We start from the raw sequence: 24,198 nt of genomic DNA, 5'->3' as shown, positions 1-24,198 counted from the left end.
CCACGCCAAGAGGAACCAGCTGATGTGGCTCGGGCATCTCTTCCGGATGCCCCCTGGACGCCTCCCTGGGAAAGTGTTCCGGGCATGTGCCACCGGGAGGAGGCCCCGGGGAAGACCCAGGACACACTGGAGGGACTATGTCAAATTAACAACACTTCTGTACTTTGACTTTTTATTCTTAAAGTACATTTTTAAATGGGTAGTTAAACACTTTTACTTGAGTAGATTTTTTTATGTGATACTTTTACTTATTCGCACTTTTACTTAAGTAACAAAAGTGTGTACTTGATGCACTGCTGTCTGGAAGTAGGCTTAACACGTGACCTTAAAAAGGGGGTATTGCACTTCTATGGAGTATTAATTGATAACACATATTTAGATCACAATTTTACATTTTATTATTTGAAAACGCTACATTTGCCAAAAACTTTCTATTACAAATGTTTAATAAGTTCCATTTTCATTTTTTACACTCTGAGTCACCCCTCCGCTTCTCTCTGAGGCCACAACAAAACAGAGTGCACTCTGTGAAACTACTGCTCATCACATCAGATTTGTGAAGTTGTAGTGCATTGTTTTGTATCATGCTATTGTGTATTTATGATGTAGACTTGTCGGATGAGCGGTGAGCATTGGACAGAATTGTACTATTAACAGTGAGGAGGGTCGAATAGGGCCCAGGAAAGATGGATAGATCACTCAAACATGTATGGATGACATAATAAACCACTTCAGGCATTTTCTTGATAAAGGAAACATTATAACATGGTTGAAAGCTCCAAAAAAATCGATATTGCATAATACCCCCTTTTTAACATCTTAAAAAAATACAGCAAAGAAAATATTTTCTACATTTTCCACTCTAAATATCCAATTTTAGGCATAATCTGTGAATATTCTTCTAATTAGCTCAGTTCAAACCGAATTACCCTGCTATAATCCCCTCACATTTCTGCCTTTTTGTGATAAATTCCCAGTCAAATGTTGTATTGTTTTTCAAACTTGTTCTTCTGAACTCAAATCATCAAACAGACGTCTTTTCTAGTTTTTTTTTTACTGTAGTTTCTTTGTCCAATTCACCAAGTACTCAAACATTGGCTCTGCAGGCTGCATAGATGATAACTTTTACAGAGCCCTTCTAATTAAGCCCAAAAGGAAAAGCCCAGCTGGTTATCTTTAAAGAAATATGTCCCTTTTTAAAAAATAAAATTGGTACAAGCTGAAATAAGGCCTATTTTGGTAGGACATGCTGTACCCTGGTTGTAATAGAAAGTGATTGAGTGGATAGGCCTGTTCTGATTGGTTAAAAGCTTTTGGTTGACTACTTTTCAGTGGTTAAATCAAACTGTGTACCACTGCTGCCAAGTTTAATCTCACTGGAAGTGGAAGGTTTTAGACATTTAAAATGTTAAATAAAAAATGAAAACAGCCTAAGATGTAGAAGTAAATGCTGGGAAATTTGCAAAATGGATAGGTCTGTTCATTTAAGCAGAAAGAAAAAGAGAAAGAGACACAGAGAGGGAAAGAGAGAGACAGAGACAGCGAGAGAAACACACACACACACACACAGAGAGAGAGAGAGAGAGAGAGAGAGAGAGAGAGAGTGACAGAGAGAGAGAGAGAGAGACAGAGACAGGGAGATAGAAAGAAAGAGAGAGGGATTCTAGTGAAGGTGTATGGAGTTTAAAAACACAGTGGAGCACTTCCTGTATCACCAGATGATGACATCACAAAGTGTTTTCTGTTTGAGAGAAGAATTCAAAATCTGCAGGATTTGTGTGAGTGAATGAAACGCAACAACTCCAGGTGTTTTTGATGAGGAAACAACATTATAACATAGATCAGCAAAGAGCACAGAATGGGACCTTTAAACTAATATCTTTATGTTCTGCTTATTAAGTTATGATAAACAATGTAAATAAACACAAACAAGACATGTAATATATGATGCATTTCTTATATGATGATAAGAAAGAGTTTAGTGTAAGTTGGCCTAAGCTTAACTGCTCGAAATAAAACACATAATAATAATTTGCCTTTAATGTTCCATTTTTCAACCTGAGCATCTGTGAAAAAATGAATAAATTACATATGGGCGGAGTTTAGGACCCGGCGGGGTCGCGTCACCAGTGACGTAAAACAATAACAGGAAGCGACTGGCGCACGTTGGAGGTAAGCGTGTGTTAGCCTCTGTCATTTTCTCCATATTTCTGTGTTTTTCACCGGGAGAAGAAAATATTCCGGATGTATTTTTTGTGTATGACCGAATTGCTGTTGTCAAGTCTTTGCTTTGTTCTTGACTCGTTTGAATTGTGGAGTTTTACGGTTTTGAAAGAGGCTATGGCTGTTAGCTGCGGGTCAGAGGTGTCAGGAGGCGGGTGGGGGGTGTCAATGAACGGAGACTGGAAGATGCAGAGATGCAGCTCTTAAAGTTAGAGAAATCTGTGGTTATTCAACATTCTATTTTGCGTGACCATGTTGAAGAGATTCTTGTGGTCTAAAATAAGTTAAAGTGTTCGTTATTAATATTCTCTGAAATCATGCTGTGATAAAAATTCACATTTGGTTTTGAATTGGAGCGAACTTCTCATAAATTCCAACTTCACTTTTCATGTGGTTTGCAACATGTTTCAGCTTGGAGCATTTTTTCTTATTGATTTAATCTGGGAGTGGTTATGAGATTCTCAGAGCTGCACTGCTCCTGCTATTTCTCAGTATTTTTTTTTTTTTTTTTTTTTTTTTTTTTTTTTTTTTTTTACAGTTGTGGATAAACGATATCAGTTGATGTTGAATCATTACATCTAATAGCTAACTTAATATAGCCAAGAAAGAGTTGAATTCACACACAAGCAATGTATTTAAAAAAAAAAGTTCTGCCTGCCATTGTCTCAGCTGTTAAAAAGAGAAAAGACTGAATCTATTGAACACATTGAACAGGGCAGTGGAGCCCTCTCTCTCTCTCTCTCTATGACTAATGCAGCTTTCCAGGTGTGTGGTTGTTGTCAGTATCTTTTTGTACCTGTCTCTGGGGGGAGAGCTATGCTTGGTCCAGTGGTCTGAAACATAACAGACAACTGCAGAGAACAGTGGGTTTAACAGATGAGGTCCAGTGAGAGAAAGAAGGAACGTGTGAGAGAGAGGAGGACAGATAGACAGAGAGGGAGTGGGGGAGGCAGAGAGGGAGAGGGAGCGAGAGATATGAAGACAGAGAGAGGCAGGGGGAGGGAGTAAGAGGGGAAGAGTCTGACAGGTGGAGAGAGAGTGAGAAGGAAGGGTAGAGTGGTGAAGAGATGGAGAGAGAGTTGGATGAGTAGAGAGAGGAAGAGTGAGAGAGAAGGAGGGGTAGAGAGAGCTAGAGAAGGAAAGAGAGGGAAGGTGGTGGGTCTGGGCAAAAAAAAAAAATTGAATTGATTAATTTGAAATTCAAATCGAATAGTTTGGAAGAAAATCTATTTTTATTTTCTCCACTTTCTTCGATTGGCAATTGCATTGAAAATGCAAAACAGGCTCACTGCAGTCACAGGGAGCAGAGTGTAGAACAGGGCCATGCAGGGCTGACTGCTTTGACATCATGAGGTCAAATTAAATCATGGGGCTGCATGTTTAATGCAATAGTTTGTTTTATCTCATTCATAAAAGATTTCCACAATGGCCAAAGGGTTAAATATGATCACAGAATACAATCTTTTCAGTTTTGACCATTTTCTGTAGTTTGTAGAACATTTTTAGTGGAGAGGGGGTGGGGGTGGGGGGGGGGGGGGGACAAATCGAAAATCGAATTTTTCAAGAAACAACTGACAGGCAAAATCACCCAGCCCTAGAAGGAGGGAGAGAGGGAGACAGATGGAGAGAGTTGAAGGGTAGACAAAGAAAGGGAGGATCTGTGGAGGGGAATTTGTCTGCTTCACTGACGAGAGTAAAAAGGTGAGATGGGGGAAGAGAAGAGAAAGAGAGATAGAAGGAAGAAGAGGTACAGTGGGAAAGTGGGCTAGAGAAGGTGAGGTAGAGAGAGGGAGAGCGAGAGAAGGAAAGGAAGGAGAGGGGCAGAGCCAGACATATTGAGAGACAGAGAAAGTAGAAGGGTAGGCAAAGAGACAGAGAGTCGAGGGAGGATGTGGGGAGAGAGTTTGTCTGCTTCACTGAGGAGAGTAAAAGGGTGTGAGAGAGGGAAGTAAAGACAGAGAGAAACAGCAGGAGAGAGAAAGTGTGTGTGTGTCTGTGTGTGTGAAAAGAGAAGGAGAGAAAGAGAGAGCGAGCAGTCATCCACAAACCCCTGGTCTGCCTGGGACTAAACAGCTGTTCCTGCTCAGATTTGAAACAGCTCTAGTGAGGCTTTTGTGTTTTATCTTCAAACATGTTCAAACACATCTTCTTTTTGGCTAAACTTTTTTCTTCACAACAGTGAGGTTTGTGGTTTGGTTCTCAGACAATGTGTTCCTTCCTGGGTGGAGTTTGCATGTTCTCCTTGTGTCTGGATGTGTTTCTTCAAATACTATGGTTTCCTTCATAAGTTCTTTGAAATCAATCACTTGAAAACAGACAGTTTTCAAAGACTTTATTTTGTACATTCACAATTTAACTATGCTTCTGTCATTATGCTGTTTTAAATAAGATAAGAGAACCTTTACTTGTCCGATAATGGGCAATTCCACTGTTGCAATGCAGACAACTGGAAAAATGGGCAATCAAAAATTGAAAATTCAGAAAAGATAGATAAATAAATAATCTACAATCTACAATATAAAATATAAAATAATCTACTATCTACAATCTATTCTGTAGAGTAAGTAGCTCTCACTGCAATATAGAACGCAGATAAAGTGATTTCAGTGTATTGTACTGTTCTGTACAGTAAGTGGCTCTGACTATGGATATACAGTGCAGCATATGGACAGATTAAAGAGCAGGTAGTGCCTTTAGTGCATTGTATCAGTGATGATTCACATAATGTCACAGTACTGCACATGATTACTGAATGACACATGCACAGGACTAACAGTGTTCACGGTCTCATCCAAATGTTAAGAGGTTTTTCTACAAAGACTAAAGACACAGAGTAAACCAAGTGTTTTTATTTTCAACAAAATGTTGTATTTCCTTTTAAAACAGTTTTGGAATTATTATTTTTGGTTGCAAGGATTGTCTTTTATGGACTATGTCTCTAGGGCTGAAAAATGTGAAGATAAATAAATCATTGTTAACATTTTTTTTCTATCACTCTTTGGTTAGCATACTGCACGTTAGGTGATAAAAATCGAATCACAATTTCATCCCTGTGACTATGTGACTTTTGGTGAAATTGTGATTTACTATTTCTATAAATGCCACTGTCTGAAAATGCAGACTGTTTCCCCCACACTTCTGGAACATGTGAACATCAGAAAAGGCAGATGACTTAATTTACCTGGCAATAGGAAAATACAAAAATCGTAATATTCATTTTTTGCCATATCAAGCACCCCTACTGCATATTATATAAACAGGTAGGAGCTTTAAAGAGCCTATATTACATTATCTTCTGATATTTTCTGTTATAATGTTGTTTCTTCATCAAAAACACACCTGGACTTGTATTTGTTCCATTCGCATGTGTTTAACACACAAACCCTACAGATTTAGGCTGAGTTCTTCTCTCAAACGGAAAACGCTCTGTTCCACCTTCTGATGTCATGCAGTTATACATGAAGTGCTCCACTGTGTTTTTGAAATCTATGCACCTTCATGGAATTATTTGTGTAATTTCAACCCTGGAATCTCTAATAAACAGAAGATAAAAGGTAGCTGTTAACTTGAAAATTACCATTTCAGGACATTACAAGGTGATATTTTGAGCTTTAGGAAATGTAGACAGACTAATATTAAAGTGTTACTCAAACATGTGTGAATGAAACAAAACACAACTCCAGGTCTGTTTTTGAGGAAGTAACAGCATTAAAACATGGTTTAAAACTCACAAGAGGCCATTTTGCGTAATATAGGACCTTTAACATTTGAGAGAAGATATGACATGAGCTGCTAGCAAATGTAGTACAAGTATCACAGGTATTGCAGCACATGATCACACTTGTAGCTATACCAGTCTGATTTTTATTAGCCTTATTCAGACCAGTCTGACAGCCTCCCAGCCACCTCCCTGCTCAGATGTAACTTTCCCTCCTCCATAAGCGACATTTAGTGACGCGTTATTGACTCTAAACCGCCGCCATTTTCAGCCCCACGCCTCAGGACTCGTGTCTGGGCCTTTACATCAGATGCCCTGAGCTCGTCTCTGTGTGAACGCTCTGGATAATGGCTCCATCACTCTCAGGCCAAACTGCCCATTAGCCCCAAGGGGAGTTCAGGCCGGGACTCCTGTCTGCAAACCGGGCTACGCTCTACTAAGAATACATTTAATCGCTCCCACCAATTTAGGCAGGATTTATTTTTCATGTATTAACCATAAAACAGGACATAACATCTGCATTTTGACAGTTAAAATGCAAATTGTACCAAAGAATTCTAACCTGCCCTCAAACTTCATTTTAACCCACGACCAACTTTTTAACTTATGCATGAGATTACTTGATCATGCAATGTTTGGAATGAATGGCTGACTAATCACTGTAAAACTATTATAAATATGCAGATATTTGGCAATATAGTAATTAGGGCAGTCATTAAAGGTCCTATATTTCAAAAAATGGCCTCTTGTGAGCTTTACATCATGTTATAACCTCATCAACATCATACCTTGAGTTGTGTTTTGTTTCATTCACACATGTTTGAGTAACACTTTATTATCAAAATGCTCTGTTCCACCTTGTGATGTCATGAAGTCATAGTTTTCAAGCTACAGCTCCTTTTACCTTTAGTTCAATAGAGATGTGCAGGACTGAAACTATCCAAATGATTGATGATAGTGAAGGTGTATGGAGTTTAAAAACACAGTGGAGCACTTCCTGTATTACCACATGACATTACAACGTGGAGTGTTTTCTGTTTGCGAGAAGAACTCAGCCTAAATATGCAGAGTTTGTAAGTTAAACATGTATGAATGAGACAAACACAACTCCAGGTCTGTTTGTGATGAGGAAACAACATTATAACATAGATCCGAAAATAGTGTTATATGAGTCCTTTAAGATGCTCATGTGGTGCACTCATAATCTAATAAGCCCTAATCATAGAAACCCAGCAGCTATGGTGTTGTTACATTGGAGGTTTGTTAACTTTTTGTTTATCCAACGCATCTCTATGGACTTTTTTTTAGTTTTGCGTGCTTACAAAAAAAAGATGGTGGTCTTCTCTTAATACAAGAAGTACAAGATCAACCAAAATCCAAACGCATCCAAACAGCAAAGATTGTTCTGAGTTCCTGCCCTTTGTAGTTGTGTTGTTGTCATAAAAAATTCAAACTTGATTTCGATACTAAGGAATAGACTTGATGCTCAATACTGATTCTGATACTACAATGATATATATCTAGTTTCTAATGTCTAGTTTCGATAATAGTCTTAGTATTGTTTAGTACCTGATTTGCAATGCTTTTGACAGCCCCAGCACATATACCCTTTTTTTCACAGTGTAAAAGTTTGTCTGATGTTTTGCTCTAGGGACTTCCCCCATTTGTGAGCGGGCAATGGGCTGGCTCCCCTGTCCACACAGACGCTCGGACAATAATCGCCTTAGTTTTGGCTGATCGGTCAAAGTTATGGCTTCGTCTCACAGGACAGAGGAAAATAAACGTTCCCTGATAAAGGTTAAAAAGATTATACGGCCTCTGAATTGTTATAAAGAAAATGTTGAAACGGGAAACTTTTTAAGCTGGTGCATGCTAGGTTAGCAAACGTGATAAGAAGTTTTGTCAAAGGGCTATGAATCTAATCCTAATCTAATTTGAATTGAGATAGAAATTCAGCCATTTCTAATCATCAGTCATCAGCTCGGTTCTTTTGAAATAGCTCCACAGCCAGTCCTCTGTCAGTAAAAACATGTGGTTTGGAGCAGAGTTCAAACTTTGGAGGATTACATTTGTATTTTTGCTTGTTCAGTGACATTGATTCAAATTCTCTATTGTTTGTTTTCAGGCAATTAAAGATGCACTATGTAACAAAAAGTACAAAGTAAGTGCAGAGCAGTGAATGGAGAGTAGGAGAAAAGGGGAATTTTGAAAGCAATAGCATCTAGTCTTAGGGCTGTCATTCTTTAGACGATTAATCCATCCATGGTGTCTTAGTCCTACATTTTTTTTTTCTAATAACATATTTTGTAACTGTAAAAGATATTCTTCACAATAGCAGAAAGGAGAAGTTGGCATGAGTTAGACGGAGATTTGGGAATGAACTGTGAATTCATTCTTTCTTTAACATACAAATACAAAAATACACAACAGTACAGTACTTTTCTTGTCTTGCCGGTGCACTTCGGTCAAATATGGGTGGATCGATTTGAGTTTCGAGAGTTTTTTTCTAATGCCACACCCCCTTTTAGTCAACCAAGAGTTTCTTTAGTCTGGTGTCGTGAATTCAATCAAATAAAGATGACTTAAACATGGATGAATCAATCAAAAATACAACTTCATTTGAGTTAGTGAAGATGAGGGGGCACTTTATAAAGCTCTTAAAAGTCTGCACAGTGTAACTGTAAATCAAAATGTTCTGCTGCTAACTAAACCAACATTATCCTTTCTATTCCACCTTTGCTAAATCTTATGCTCTCACTTGTTTATTCCAAGGCTGTATAAATCTTTGAAATTCTCAGCAATGCCTCAGAACTTTATTAGATTTATAAAAGTTGTTGTGTCAGAACTGTGTCCTCGGTCGCACTTTGACATTTAGCGAATGTCCTTTAGCTTTGGCCTTTTCCTCCAAAACACAAACTGTCCACCTCCTGAGGACACTGCTGCTCTGAGGAGCCTCCTGTTCAGCTCTGGGTTTAAGATACTACATTGTTTTAGCTGATTTCTTCTTTTGAAAGGAGTCTAGTATGCAGTAGCTTATAGATGTTGTTTTTTTTTTTCTTTCTTTTTTTTTTTTTTTAACAATTTTTAAATTTATTGGGTAGTGATGAAATTGTTTGCAGATGATCAACTTAGAGCCTTTTAAATGGTCTACTGGATAAATGGCAGTTAAAGCATGTGGTATCTTGATATTGTGGTTTTAGTATGATTCTGAAAAAGCACCTTAGACTGAGGTTGTTTTTACACTGCCACTAGTAAAAGAGGATTCGCTCTGAGAGTGGTGTGAACCCGACAGACACACTCTGAACTGCAGTAAACAGATGGTCTGAGAGCACTTGAAACAGGAGAACTCCGAACTTAGCTTCACCCGGGGCGAGTGCAGTGTGAACGCGGCCGACCTAGGAGCCGGCCTGGGGACTGACTTATGCAGTCCACTGTGACAGTAAAAGTGCTTGGAATTCTGCAAAAACTATATATTTGTATGAGTGGGAGCTGCAGAGCTCCTTTTTGACACGTTTGTCTGACATGGCACTTTGGATCAACTTAATGTCAAGTGTCCTCCTGGGTGTCTGAGCCTGGATCTGTCTGCGCAGGTGAGCCTGGATCTGTCTGCGCAGCTGAGCCTGGCTTTATCTGCGCAGCTGAGCCTGTGTCTGTCTGCGCAGCTGAGCCTAGATCTGTCTGCGCAGCTGAGCCTGGCTTTATCTGCGCAGCTGAGCCTGTGTCTGTCTGCGCAGGTGAGCCTGGTTGTCTGTTTATGTGTCCTTCAAAAAGCTTCTTCTCTTCCACCACCAGCACGTACAGACCTTACGGTGTATTTAGCCACAGGTGAAAGGGAAAAAAACACAGCACATAGGGGAAGTGAGCATGTGCACAGTTTCACGGGGCTCTGTCACTTGAAGCATGTTGTCATAGAAAATGGACAAAATTGGATCTTTCCTGAATAATTTTAGTATAGTCTTGATCTGTACCAGAACTATACTGTGGAAAGAAAAATTCCTCACTGTTATCATTTTTTTATGTTCATGGTATCAAAATTGGTATTGAGTATCATTATTATTTCATAGGAAAAGAAAAGGATTACACAGATTATTATTTCATTGTTATTTCATTATGTTTAGCCGTATCCTTATATTACCAGATCCTTTACTCTTTCTCTTTTTTTAAATCAGGACAGCAGTTAATTAGAAGTACACTTTATTTTGCTTCATAATTAGTCATTACTCTGATTGAATGTACATTCTGTTAACACAAATTTGTGCCAAATTTGAATATAGTGCATGAGCGTCTCTCTCCTCAGAGTGTTCAGCTATAGGAGTGCTTAGGGCTCGAGTTAGGGTTAGTGCTAAATCGATTTGAACTTCAAATTTGATTAATCAATTTAATATTTTTTAGCCAGCCTTAGGAATGGTTCTGAATTGGATTTGTGGGTCTGTGGGCTGAACTCTAGTGACTGATGTTTAGGCCTCAGAGTTTCCTAATGATAAATCCACATGGAGGAGCAGAGGTAGAACATTTATTCCACCGGATGGTCCCAGGAAAAAAACTATTACATTTAAAATAAAGCCCAAAATACTCGACCTCTGCCCATTTGGGATCAGCACCAACCAGGACCAGTGCAGACCTGGAAATGAGTGTTAATAGAGGGAGCTCAAGAGTGATCGCCAGCTCCCCAAGTAAACTTTCTGTCCGTTTTGCTTATAGACTTTTTGAACATTTTAAATTTTAAAGGTCCATATTACACTATTTTCTGATCTATATTCTATCTATATGTGTCCTCATAACAAATAGATCTAGAGTTGTGTTTTGTTTCATTCACACATGTTTAACACACAAATCCTGCATATTTAGTTCTTTTCGCAGACAGAGAACACTCATGTGAACAACATGTGGTAATACCGGAAGTGCTCCACTGTCTCCATACACCTTCCCTTCACTTTGATAATTTCAGCCTTGGAATTGCAAATCTTCAGAGAAATGTTTTAGCAACTTATCGGTCTAAAAGTTTCAGAAATGTTAAATAAAATTATCATCCTTGTGGTCATTACTTACCACGTACCTCATTAGCCCTGAGCAAGCTTTCAGACTTTTAATATTAATTTTAAAAAAGTCTATGAGAAGATGAATTTTGATGAAATTTACTTCCGAAACAGGGGGTGGGCGGCCACACAGCTCAATTTGTCCTAGTTTCAGTTTAGTGCTGGTGAAGGTTTTTTTTTTTTTTCTTTTTCTGATGTGCATGTGAGACTCCAGGGAAACAACAGAAAAGGAAAGATAAAAACATCAATCACATTCAAATACAGCACAGTGGCACTGCAGTTGCCCCTCAGTCTCAAGAAGATTGTGGGTTGGATTCCTGACTTGGTGGAACTTAAAGGTGCTGCTTATCCATAGAAAGATAATGGATTTGTGTAGAATATTGCACATTGTTTGGTCCATTGTTATTGTCCCCTGCCCCATGTGCAGAGGCAGCAGACGGGGCATGTTGTGGTGAACTGTTGGGCTAAAGCAGCCACAGAAATGAACTAATGTCTTTTTATGTGAATGTGTTAAAGAGAGGAGTGAAGAGTGGGCTCCAATGGAAAAAATATATATTACAGTGGTCTGTCTTGCCTAGTTTGTTCAGCATTACCTTTGTACATTTCTGATAGGGTTTGTAAGAGTGGATTGCCATTTTATATTCTTTAAGAGCTAAGGTTTTCATTTCATCATGGTTCCTGTGCACTTAATCTAACCTTGAGATGTAATTAAAGTTTTCTATTGCTTCTAGGGGTTCAGACTTCACTGTGATTGGGTGAATGCAACTGTCATTCACTCAGAACATGACAGAGGCTGATAAACAAGGGAAGTGGGTGGAAAAAACTTTCAGAGGCAGATGTCTTTAATATCCATTTGATTGGTAGATCGGTGGATAGTCAATGGATCATCATAGTTCTAAACCGTAGACTGTATAAAGAAATGTACTAAGGGAGTGTGACATCCCACATAGTGTTCGGCTCCAGTCAAATGAAGCGTGTAGGGAATTTGGAGCAGAGTTTTATATTTGAAATTCCAACTGCAAATATCATAGCAACCAAAGAGCCAATCCGAAGCAAGGCTGTAAAAGATAATGCCTCTTCCTGCTCGCACCACTGTTTTAGCAGGGAGCGGGTGCTTAGCAACGCTGTCAAACAGACCTGTTGCTAACGCTAGGAGGAGCGACCTTGGGGAAGGAAGGCGGCTGATTTGTCTGTTAATAATGTTCATATCTTAATTCATGGACACAATAGTGAAATAAAAATACCAGGATCATGTAGAGTGAGTTAATACAATTAAAAATTACAATTATAAGACCAAAATGATGAACCTGACAGCAGCAGTCTGTATTCTAATCACATATTTCAGCATTTCCAATAATGTAACAATTTTACCGTCCACCGAAAGTTTTGACATATTTCTCATAAATTGCTAAATCTGCTAGAATCTCCAGAAAACATGGAGTTACTATTCATTTTTGACAATTTTACCTACCCCTTACTCTGCCGGTATGTTTGTGGCAAGTCAATTTGGCTCAATATCGGGCTTTTAATATCTTGCTGAGTCAACTCTTCCACTGACAGGAAACAAGCTTCAACCATGGGCCTTGGGGCTTTGAGACTTTGATGTCAAAACTAAACTTTGGATGATGATACTCGTGTTCTTTTGGGGTGAAATTATGCAGCGTAATGGCAATCTGCTGCTGTCAGAACGAGTTGTTCTGCTACAGTAGACCCGCCTCCCTCCTGTACACAGATGAGGAGAGATATGAACTAACCCAACTCCAAGTCCATTTACTTGGGTGGAACAAGATACTATTTCCACAAGACACTATTTTTGTCATGATACTAAAATTTCAAACTAAAGAATAGACTTGATACCGATTCCAAAGTGAGAATAAAAATGTCTATGTGGCTTATACTTGTTCAGCTCAAGATCATTCTAAAGATATTCAGAAAAGGTCCATTTCTGTCCTGTGAATGTGACTTTTTTAGTACCAATACCTGTTCAAATGAGTATTTAGTTTCAATACTAGTTGTAGTATCAATTAGTATCTGATTTTTGATATTTTTGACCACCCTAGTTGGCCAATACAAATTTTGGTCAACTAAGACACCATCGACCAGTTACTTGACTAAACCTACAGCCCTTGTCTTTTGAGAGAAGCGATGAAGAGGACTTGTTCAATCCAATGGACATCTGTCAGAGGCACCTCACACACATCTGCTGGGATTTCAACACTTTAACGCTTCATGGTTTTGTGGTGAAACAATGATACTTCTGTCAGGTCTGGTCTCAGTGCAACGATCCAGGTGGTGATATTACTGTGTTCGGCAGAGCAATGATCCTAGTCTGCACTCAGCCAAAACATCCAGAGGCTTTGTCAGGATATCTCAGAACTTCAGGGGCCAAGAGTTCACTTCACTGCTTAGACTGAAAGAGGAAGTAGATTACATGATTTCAGATGGTATCACAACAATTTAATTGAGATGGGAGCAGGAAAACTTGTAAAAATGTGATGTATTGATGTTGATGTCAATGTTTAAAGGTACACTATGTAACTTTCTAGTGGTGGTACATCACCTGTATGAGTCCATGGAAATAGAATTTTAAACCCCCACTTAGGAGCATTAAGGTATTTTCTATTGCCCCTGTAGGGAAATTTGTCCTCTACATTGGAGCCATATTTCAATGCCACTGGGGCAACAGGAGCAATCTATTCTACCTTAGCTGGAGGATTGTACTTACTTTGCATGTTTTGGGTTGACACAGAAAAAACAGGGAATCGAACCCGCAACCTTCTTGCTGTGAAGTGTTAGCGCTAGCATTTCCATCCATCATAAGGGTCAGCATTTTCATGGAAAGAAGCAGGAGGTGGCCCTCCTCCAGGCCAAATAAGAGTCAAGTTTTTCAGCAAAATTAAAAGATTGATGTTCTCATTATATTATAATTAGTTGATTTTCTGATGATTGTGTAAACATACAGCCAGCCATTTAGCTTCAATGGTGGAATGATAGTTGTGTTTTTGTGTTTATATGTCTCCCCCTGTCTCTGTCAACTCAACATCAACTCAAAACATGCACAATAGGTAAAATCCTCCAGCTAAGGTAATCCTGCAAGCCTAGCTCAAGATTTGGAAATGGGTCACACTGTTGCCCGAGCTGTATTGAAGGATGGGTCAAATGCAGAGGACAAATTTTCCTACAATAAAGTGTACCTTAACCATCGCTTTTTAGGAATGGGACAACATTTTGTGCTAGAAGATTTCACAATTTTCACTGTTTTTCTGTGTTTACATTTTGATTTCACAAAAACTGGATTAAGTGGTGGTGAGTTACGTTTCTTGAGAAGCTACAATGACAGAAAAAATGTTAAATAAAAGCATATTAAGTGTCTTGTCTGGTAGACATGGTGCCCCACCCCTATTACTTTTCTATTTTCATTTCTAGCCCATCCTTAATAATGTCTGTGCTTGTTCTCTTGTGTCTTTAGCATGGCTCAGGCGCGGACATCAGGGAGGAGGTACCTGAGGGCCTTTGTGAGCGGGTTCTTCGTTGCTGTTCCTGTGACTGTTACGGCTCTGGACCGTTTTGCTTATGTTGCCAGAGTAGAAGGAGCTTCCATGCAGGTAAGAGTTGTCAAAGTATTAACAATAATTCTTTAAGGAGTGAAAGACAGAACTAGTTTATTTTAAATGGTTTGCTGTAATCTTACTCCTCACTTACCTTATGCAGTCTGAACATCCTAATTATTCACTGTGATTAGTTTATATGCACTTTTCACAATTTTCAAAGACCAGTGTGGAGTTTTTTGCTTCCCTGGCCAGCCAGAACCGCACAAGACAATTGGATTTGTAGCCCTTTCCTTTCTCATTGATTTCAGAGGGTGTGATTGACAGGCGGATTAACCAATCAGAGAAACCCATTCACTGTTCCAGTAAAAACAGACATGGCTGCTTTCACATAAAAAGGGGGGGGAAAAAACTGCACTGAGAACTGAAAAACAGCAAGATTTTTGCAGAATCAACTATTGAAGTGCCAGACTGTAACTTACACTGCCTGGCCAAAAAAAAAAAAGTCGCCACCAACAAAAAGGTCACACACTCTAATATTTAGGGACTACAGATGGAAATTAGCTTCGGCTACAATCTGGTGCAAAGCATCTATTAATGTTTTTTTTGCACACTGTCCCTTCAAATAAACTAATAAATAAAATAAATAAATTTGGTTGGACCGCCTTTAGCTTTGATTATGGCACGCACTTGCTGTGGCATCATTTCGATAAGCTTCTCTAATGTCACAAGATTTATTTCCATCCAGTGTTGCATAAATTTTTCACCAAGATGTTGCATTGATGATGGTGGAGTCTGACACTGCACAAAGCCTTCTCCAGCACATCCTGGAGTCTGGACTCTGTGGTGGACAATCCATGTGTGAAAATGATGTCTCATGCTCCTGAACCACTCTCACAATTTGAGCCTGATGAATCCTGGCATTGTCATCTTGGAATATGCCCGTGCCATCAGGGAAGAAAAAAATCCATTGATGGAATAACCTGGTCATTCAGTATATTCAGGATTAAGAATGAGGTACAGAGAAGGAACAGTGAATATATGGTACAGAGGAGGGATAGTGGACGTATGGTACAGAGGAATATGTGATCCTAATCTTCCACAGTAGGACATCAAACTTTCCTACCTCTTTGAAGACTGTGTCCACTCACCATAAGAATGCTATTTTTTTTATTTTTTTTTTCTTGCATAAAACAGAACCTGTCATGAAATAAATGAGTTCAGTGCCATATTTGGAACATTCCAAAAAAAAGGCAGACATCAAAAAAGTTATGCAGTGCAACTTTAATTACCCAGATATATACTGTATAATGTATATATTTTTCTATATGCCCTGTTGTGTGTGGTTATCCAGCCACCAAGATGTTTATTTTCAAATTTGTTTTTTGCATACTCATTTTGCTATTAAACGCTAAAATACTTTTTATTTAGACATCCATGTACGTAAATCGATGGCAGATTATAATATAGTGAAACTGGAGCTGATAAACCTCTTTGTTACTCGGCTCCGGGTTGTTTATTTTGTGGGACAGATAAGATATTTCTGTCAATTACCCAGCAGGCGTGAAATGGGCCCTCTCGTTGCGTTTAATGAAACCAGTGTAGTATTTTTGGTCGGTCGCGAGTGGCTTATTCGACAAAGTGCCACAGCGTCGTGAGATAATAGAGTCGTTGTTGTTGGAGAGGAGATAGTTTGGAGATGGGGCGGTGATGGAACTGTCAGATTCAATGTCAGGACAAGAAATGCAACACAAGGAGAATATTGCACAAAGCAGGTTGATTATGAAGAGATAAATCACCACATATTAAAGAAGCATTATGTCATTTTATTTTGTCTTTGTTTTTGGATGATCCAGATGATGATATTAGGACATTATTACAGTAATTAGGGCTTAATCGATTAAATAAACCACTGCCTGACTAAAGGCCTAAAGTGGCGAAACCTCTCAAAACTATTTTTATACTCGTAAATTGAGTCTGTTTGTAAAAAAAGGTAGTGTAAATTCACAAATCATTCCTATATGTTCAGCTATTATTCTAGTTATTCCATGGCTTCTCCATTCTGCTGTGGTCCCTATAAGGTCTCATATTACACTATTTTCTGATCTAAGATATAGTGTTGTTTCCTCATCACAAACGGACCTGGAGTTGTGTTTTGTTTCATTCACACATTGTGCCCATTCATTGTGTTTAACACACAAACCCTGCACAGTTAGGTTGAGTTCTTCTCTCAAACAGAAAACACTCTGTTCCACCTTGTAATGTCATGCGGTAATACAAGAAGTGCTCCACTGTGTTTTTAAACTCCACACACCTTCACTAGAATCATTTGGATAATTTCAGCCCTGGTGACAGCCGAATAATAAAGGGTGAATCAGACATATCTAAATGAAACAAAACACAGCACAAGGCATGTTTTTGATTAGGTAACAACATTGTAACATGGCTAAAAGCTCACAAGACTCAATTTTGTGTAATATAGGATGTTGAGTAATTCCAATAAAATACTTAGTTGACTAAAATGTGTATTCGTCAACTAAGACGCCACTAAGACAACCCTCCCATTTAATCAAATAGCTGCATTGTGATTACAGTAGTCCCTTACTTTGAAACTAGTTACTGCCCCTTACAAACAACATCTAGCTTGCCAACAACGAACCAACATTACTTCCTGGTGCACGGGCGATAAAATGTTTTATAATTGGATGCAGACAGCACACAACAATTCTATTTTGACACTATGAACTTCTTTTAGACTCCATCTTCTTTTAGAATCCTTCTGTACTGGAGCCAAACCAAACACATTTAAATGTTCTACGTGAAAAAATGGGTGCAGCATCTTTAAGTGAAATAAGTGAAAACAAAATTACTGACCCAAACTAAGTTTCATGCTTAATAATATCAATAAGTATAAGTATTTTTGCTGTAAAAATGATTTGTATGTATATCGCACCATCACTTTACAATCCCATGGGACTTTTATAATCTTGTCCTTTGAAATGTGTGGCTTGTTCTCATCACGTCTTTACATTTGTGACATTTTCGGGACATCGCAGCCATAACCATTAGACCCCTTGTTAAACCATCGTCATAATTCACTGAAACAGGCCTCAGAAGCTGACAGGTACTGATTTGAGAGCTGAAAAACAGATAGGTCGTCGCTCTTCTTCATTCTACCTGTGTAAAAGTGTCTCAGCTCCTGTCTGCTTTCACAAATTGAGAAATGACTCCTTGTGCTCAAATAAAACAAGATTTGATGAAACGCAGACTGCATGTTAAGACCCAGGTACAAAGAGGATTGTAAATTGGATTTTATTTTTTCATATTTTACACTTCTAGAAGCAGTTTTTCAGCTTACCCTGGAGTTAAACTGAAGTTAAATCCCTTTACTAATTTTGAGCCAACTAGCACAAAAACTTAGTTTATATGTAATTTATTGATACGTAAGTTTACACACAACTTTAAATTTGTATGTATCTAATGTATTCAAATTAAATATAAAAAAACAAAAACAAAACAAAAGTCACAATGGTCACATTTTTATATAGCACCTTCAAGGCACTCCAAGCACTTTACATCAAGACTCACCCATTCACACACCACTGTACACAGCAAGATGGGGTAAGAGTCTTGCCCGAGGACTCCATGACAGTATTCATTTGTGAGAGCTGAAACCCACCCACCTCTGAGTCAGTAGGTCTGACCTCCTAATGAATTTTTTTATGTTGGGATTTGAACCGGCAACCCTCAGATAAGAAGACGAACACTCTGCCACCTGAACTACTGTCGCTACAATTTAGCTCTTCTTTAGTGCTTCTGATACAAAACCTTAGGGTTTGCACCGACATGTGAAGCTGAAGAGAGAGAGGCTAAATATGCCTCTTGATGGTATGTCACCATAAACATCATCACAAAGTGCCGCGCTGACACCTATGGTACCCATAGGTGCCATAGACTGTATATATAAATGGACATAGCTAACCTGCTACCGCGTTCCAAATAGGAAATGATCATGGGTGCGCTTCTGGCTGCATTGACTCTGACTCCAATTCACTGTACATTGGAAAATTGTTGCCCCTCTCTCCGTGACTACTGCAGTGAGCCTCGATATTTTGGTCTTAAAATGTTTGTATTAACCCACTCTACATGATCCTGATATTTTTATTTTTGTGTCCATAAATCAAGATCCATCCATCCATCCATTTTCTTCCGCTTATCCGGGGCCGGGTCGCGGGGGCAGCAGTCTAAGCAGGGACTCCCAGACTTCCCTCACCCCGGACACGTCCTCCAGCTGCTCTGGTGGGACCCCAAGGCGTTCCCAGGCCAGCCAAGAGACATAGTCCCTCCAGCGTGTCCTGGGTCTTCCCCGGGGCCTCCTCCCGGTGGGACATGCCCAGAACACCTCCCTAGGGAGGCGTCCAGGAGGCATCCTGAGCAGATGCCCGAGCCACCTCAACTGGTTCCTCTCAACGTGTAGGAGCAGCGGCTCTACTCCGAGCTCCTCCCGTGTGACCGAGCTCCTCACCCTATCCCTAAGGGTGCGCCCGGCCACCCTGCGGAGGAAATCAAGATATGGACATTAATAACAGAAAAATCAGGCTCCTTCCTTCCCAGAGGTTGCTCCTGCTAGCATTAGCAAAAGGTACCCACCCTCCGCTAAACCAGCGGCGTGGGCGGGAAGGGGTGTTACCTTCAACAGCCTTGCTCCAGATTGGCTCTTTTGGTTGCTATGATACTCGCGGTTGAAACTCGACTCCAAATTGGCCCCTTTAACTGCTCTAGCCTCGATGAGCTTCATTTGTCTGGAGCTGAACGCTGTGGGTGACGTCACACTCACTTAGTCCACTTCTTTATACAGTCTATGGCACCTACATATCAAAGAAGTGTATTTACTGTGTATTTTTTGGTGCCAAAATAGCTACATGATGCTGCTGAATTCTTCGTGTATCAACGTTTAAGAAAGAAAAAGGAAAACAAAGTAAATACAAAGCAGTCTTGCTGCAGGAGAATAAAGATTACTGAGGCACTGACTCCTCTAAATACAACCTTGAGTGTGTAGATGAGGAAGGAAAACAATAACATTTGCATAATATGTCTCCTTTCCATCAATAAATCAACCATTTTAAAGTCCATTAACAAAATTATTAAATACATGTTAAATAAATCCCTAAATCTAAGACAGCACTGAGATGTTGGATAGGAGCTCTAAGTGATCCTTATTTTTCACAGCCCTCTCTGAATCCGGATGGATCAGACAGCGATGTCGTTCTGCTGAATCGTTGGAGTGTGAGAAACTTCCAGGTCCAACGCGGCGATATTGTCTCTGTTGTGTGAGTAAAGTTTTATGATTTCATTCCTTATTTTTGGTCTTGTAGTAGATGCAGTCCGCTGCCAAACCGTGGGGTCTGGGTACCAAATGTGTTGATGATCCAATGGGAGAATCTTATATATTTGCTGAGTTAAATCCACTGGTGACTCTATTTGTCCAGCAGTGTGCTTTCAGAAGAATTTGATTTTTTTTTTTTTTTTTTTTTGGTTAAAAGAATTTTATGCCATTTACCTGTCTGCAAATTCTTTTGCACTGTCCTGCTTTTTGAGGGAGCTGCATTTAAACACCACTGTGCTCTACGGAAAATTGATTTATCTAAAAATCACAATACTCAGGATACCAATATCAATACTTGAATGCCAATATTACAGTGTTTTGTATATTGATGAGGCTGCAGTTTTTAATAGATTTCAGTTTTCCAATGTGAACTGAGGGTCAGACCTGGTTTAGTGCTTCTTGTGGAGCCATGGTCAGTGCTGCACAGTATATGGAAAAAGTATTGTTACTGTGATATTAGAGCATGCAATATGTGTATCACAAAGATGTGTGATGTCTTCTAATTATTTTATTTATTAATTATGAAATTATGCATTACTTAAGTAATGCACTAAAATATTTTAAGGGTCCTATTACACGGTAAATTATATTGCTCAAGTAGGAGTAGAAGCAAATGTCTGAAAACCCATTTTTATTGAAAGGTACAGTATTATATAAATGAGTACCCACCTTTGATTGTGTGTGAATTCTCTGAAAAAGCCAACTTAAAATCATTTACTGATCTGTATCTGCTCACCTCTCATCTCCCCTCTCTCTTCTCCTTCCATCCCCTCTCTTGCCCCCCCCACCCCCCCAGTTCTCCTCTGTCTCTCCTCTGTCTCTCCTCTGTCTCTCCTCACTCTCCTCTCTCTCCTGTCTCTCATCTCCCCTCTCCTCCCTTCTCTCCTCCCTTCTCTCCTCCCTCTCTCCTCCCTCTCCTCTCCTTCTCTTCTCCTCTCCATCTCCTCTCTCTCTCTCGCTCCTCCTTCTCCTCTCCTCCCTTCTGCTCATTTTCTTCTCTCCTCTCTCTCCTCTTTCCTGTCTCTCACTCGTCTCCCCTCTCCTCCTTGTCTTCCCCCCAGCCCCCCGTCCTCTCTCTTTTACTGAGTTTGTTCCTCGATCTTCACGCCTAGTGTTTACCTGACAGGGCTTTGAACCTGGGTTTCCTTTGGTCTTCAAAGTGAGATACAGAGCCTCTTTTATTTGAAAAACATCTGCTCCGTTGCGCCTCATATCTGGGGATTTAGAGGAATCTAACATAAAACACATCTATTATCTTTCAGGAAAATACTTGAGATTTAAATTTCAAATGTGATCTGAACACACTGTATGGGGCAGGGCATGAGTATTGTATGAAAGGAAATAGAGGTTATGCAGATGACGTCACAGCCTTTGGGACAAAAGTAATGAGATGTCATGGAAACAAGCAGGTGAGCATCTACCAGAAAAGTTACATATTGCACCTTTTAAACAAATTCAAACTCTTTTTCTATTTGAGTACTGTAGCTGTATTACATCTTTTGCAATGATTTTAAAGTAGAGCTGCAACGATTAAAGTGTGTAAATGGGAGGGTTGTATCGTTCTCTCATTTTGATTTAATTTGGTGGAATTATACCTGTTTTAAATATAAATGATAGTTTCACACCAATCAAGAAGCAGTTTGTGAAGAAAGGTTGAGAAATATGTTGAAAATTACAAGAAGTAGAGAGTTTTAAAACATATTAGTGACATCACACTGGGAGTGTTTTATCCAAAAGTTCTCTAGTTTTCAACAACATAAATAATAATGTGTTTTCCTGTAATTTTATGTGTCAAATAATACATCCTGTGTACATTAGTGGAGCTAGTGTCCCTAGTGTTTCATCAATACTACACTATTTGTAAATATTCACTGGAATTATTCAGTCATATTTCATTGATAATGTATTACAAGTGTTAATGTACAATAGAAATATTCTTTTCACTAGTTTATCAAATCACATACTAATTAACAACAAAAAAAAAACTAGTATCGGAACTAAACACTAGATTTGTTTGAGCAGGTATCAATATTAAAAAGGTCACATACACATGACAGAACATGAACCTTTCCTGAATACCTTTAGAATGATCTTGAGCTGTATCTTTCACAAGTATAAGACACATAGACTAGTGCACACCCATGGACCACTATGAACCTACTGGACACTGAGGGATTACACAGATATAAGGACACATGGGAATAGAAAATGAATTACTACCATTTAATGTTGAAAAAATGTTTTTATTATCACTGGGGTATCAGAATAGGTATTGCGTCTATTTGTTAGTATTAAAATCGAGTTTGAAATTGTAGTATTTAAAAATAATGGCTGGCTAAAATAATCATTATATGCAGCCTTATTGTACAACTTATGAGACACAAACCATACTTTTTTACCCAAAGCAGGTGCACACAGAGTTGTACCAGTATATTCACCGAGCATAATTTACCGAAGGAGTGACTGTCACTGTGCCCAGAGGACTTCATTTACTTGACAATGAAGTGAAATCTCATTAGTGCGTCACTCAAACTTCACCAGAGTCTGTCCAGAAACAACAAACAGGCTACAGCTGCTCATCTGCTGCACCCACATTTTCAACTCAAAGGAGAACATACTTTCACCAATCAAGCAGAATGATGACATTACATGGAGTTCAGTATATATAGCTTATAGGCATGCGATTTTTCTGACAAACATTGCGATTGCAATCAGATTTGTGATTTGCGATTTATGTTTTAATGTTAGCTTCACATTTTAAGAATCACATTTCAGGTAATGATTGCACAAATCTAAACCACAGGGTTAATAGCTTTTATGCAGAATAATCATACTGACTATTTGGTTGATTACGGGGAAATCGTGGTGCTTCAAAAATAGCAGCCTTTGCGATTTGCCAATTGCGTCCATTCAAATTGTGATTTTGATTCAATAACGATTCATCTTGTAACCCTAAATGATGTTCAGGCTAGAACTGCAGAGGATCAACTGAATCTAGATCACAGTCTGATTTCTCTAGTTTTATTTATTTGAAGAGTTACTGCAATAAAGGCCAGAGCTCTGAGGTCAGCTGACCAACTCCTGCTGGCTGTGCCCAAAGCCAGACTCAAGACCAAAGGACAGACCCTTTTCAGATCAGAATCAGAATCAGAAGACTTTTATTGCCATAGTCTGTGAACACAGTTCACAAACTAGGAACTTGCTTCGGTGAAAAAGTGCAACATAAACACACTGAATAAATATCCTCTCTCAGATCCTCTCAGTCCTTAACACAGTTTAAGACTAGACTGAACACCCACCTCTCCCCCTGGCATTTAATACTAGCTAGACAGGATCTTGGTGTTTTATTGTACTTTTTCTATGTATCATGTTACCTGTATATTTGCTTTTTGTTGGCATTTTAGGTGAAGTGCTTTGGTCAGCTGAAGCTGTTTTAAACGTGCTATATAATTTTTTTATTCACTAATTGTGAAAAAAACTAAATCACTGTGTTTCTTCTCGCAACAGCAATTGTACAATTTGACATACAGTAGTAACATGTCACACTTTTGTCTCCAGTCAATCCAAAATGGCCGCCAAAAAGTCAAATATCCCGTGTTCATCTCTGACCCGAGAGAAATGAGTTTTTACAGATTTGGATTCAGAGGTGTCTGAAAGGCCAAACTGTTGTGTTCACAGCTGAAATAAAATCAATCAGGTCTGTAATGGTTTTGAACCAAAGGAGAAAAAACTCGCCCGACAACAAACCCAAAAGGCAGTCGTGTTACAGGGCACAGACACAAGCTGCTTTTTTATGTAATATAAAAGGTTTTCAATTTTTACCTTTACTAAGTCAACGGAGTCAACCATAACGTCTCAATGGAAGACACACAAATGAGTGAGGTACTGCATTTTATACAATATTCTAGACCCGCAAAATAACTATGCAGCTGACCCAGGACCTCCTCAGCAAACTTGACAAATGTAATGTAAAATCAGGTTTACCGTTAATTTTTTGAATATTTTATGATATTATTGGACCTATTTTCACCATAGTTTACTGTTTTCCTGACTGTGGGAGTCACTGTTTTAGAACGTAATAATATATATCATTTTAAGATTTGAACTGGGAAGTAGTTAATTTCCTTGTATCTCCAAATACGTGTTCAAAAACATATTTGTCTGCATCTGATTATAAAATGTTTTATCCTCGGTGAACCAAGAAGTGTGCTGCTAGCATTTTTTAAAAGCATTATCGTGAAAACTGTACTCTCAAAACTCTAGTCTCTGAAAGTGAGAAAAGCACTC

At 39.0% G+C, this 24,198-nt stretch overlaps 1 protein-coding gene across 3 annotated transcripts in view; it reads left to right on the top strand.

Moving 5' to 3' along the window:
• The first annotated feature begins 2,124 nt into the window (after positions 1 to 2,124).
• Positions 2,125 to 24,198, top strand: part of immp2l (inner mitochondrial membrane peptidase subunit 2) — a 94,320-nt gene continuing 72,246 nt past the window's right edge. For all 3 annotated transcript variants that reach the window (XM_033968540.2, XM_055222510.1, XM_055222509.1), the window contains exons 1-3: positions 2,125 to 2,172; positions 14,447 to 14,582; positions 19,755 to 19,855. In XM_033968540.2, the coding sequence (XP_033824431.1) occupies positions 14,448 to 14,582; positions 19,755 to 19,855 (236 nt within the window). In that variant the 5' untranslated portion in view covers positions 2,125 to 2,172; position 14,447. The remainder of the gene's footprint in view (positions 2,173 to 14,446; positions 14,583 to 19,754; positions 19,856 to 24,198) is intronic.

This window comes from Periophthalmus magnuspinnatus, chromosome 6 (assembly GCF_009829125.3).
Source record: "Periophthalmus magnuspinnatus isolate fPerMag1 chromosome 6, fPerMag1.2.pri, whole genome shotgun sequence".
Taxonomy (NCBI): Eukaryota; Metazoa; Chordata; class Actinopteri; order Gobiiformes; family Gobiidae; genus Periophthalmus; species Periophthalmus magnuspinnatus.
The sequence above is the reverse complement of the archived record's forward strand: the minus strand, read 5'-3'. Positions and strand labels throughout refer to the sequence as shown.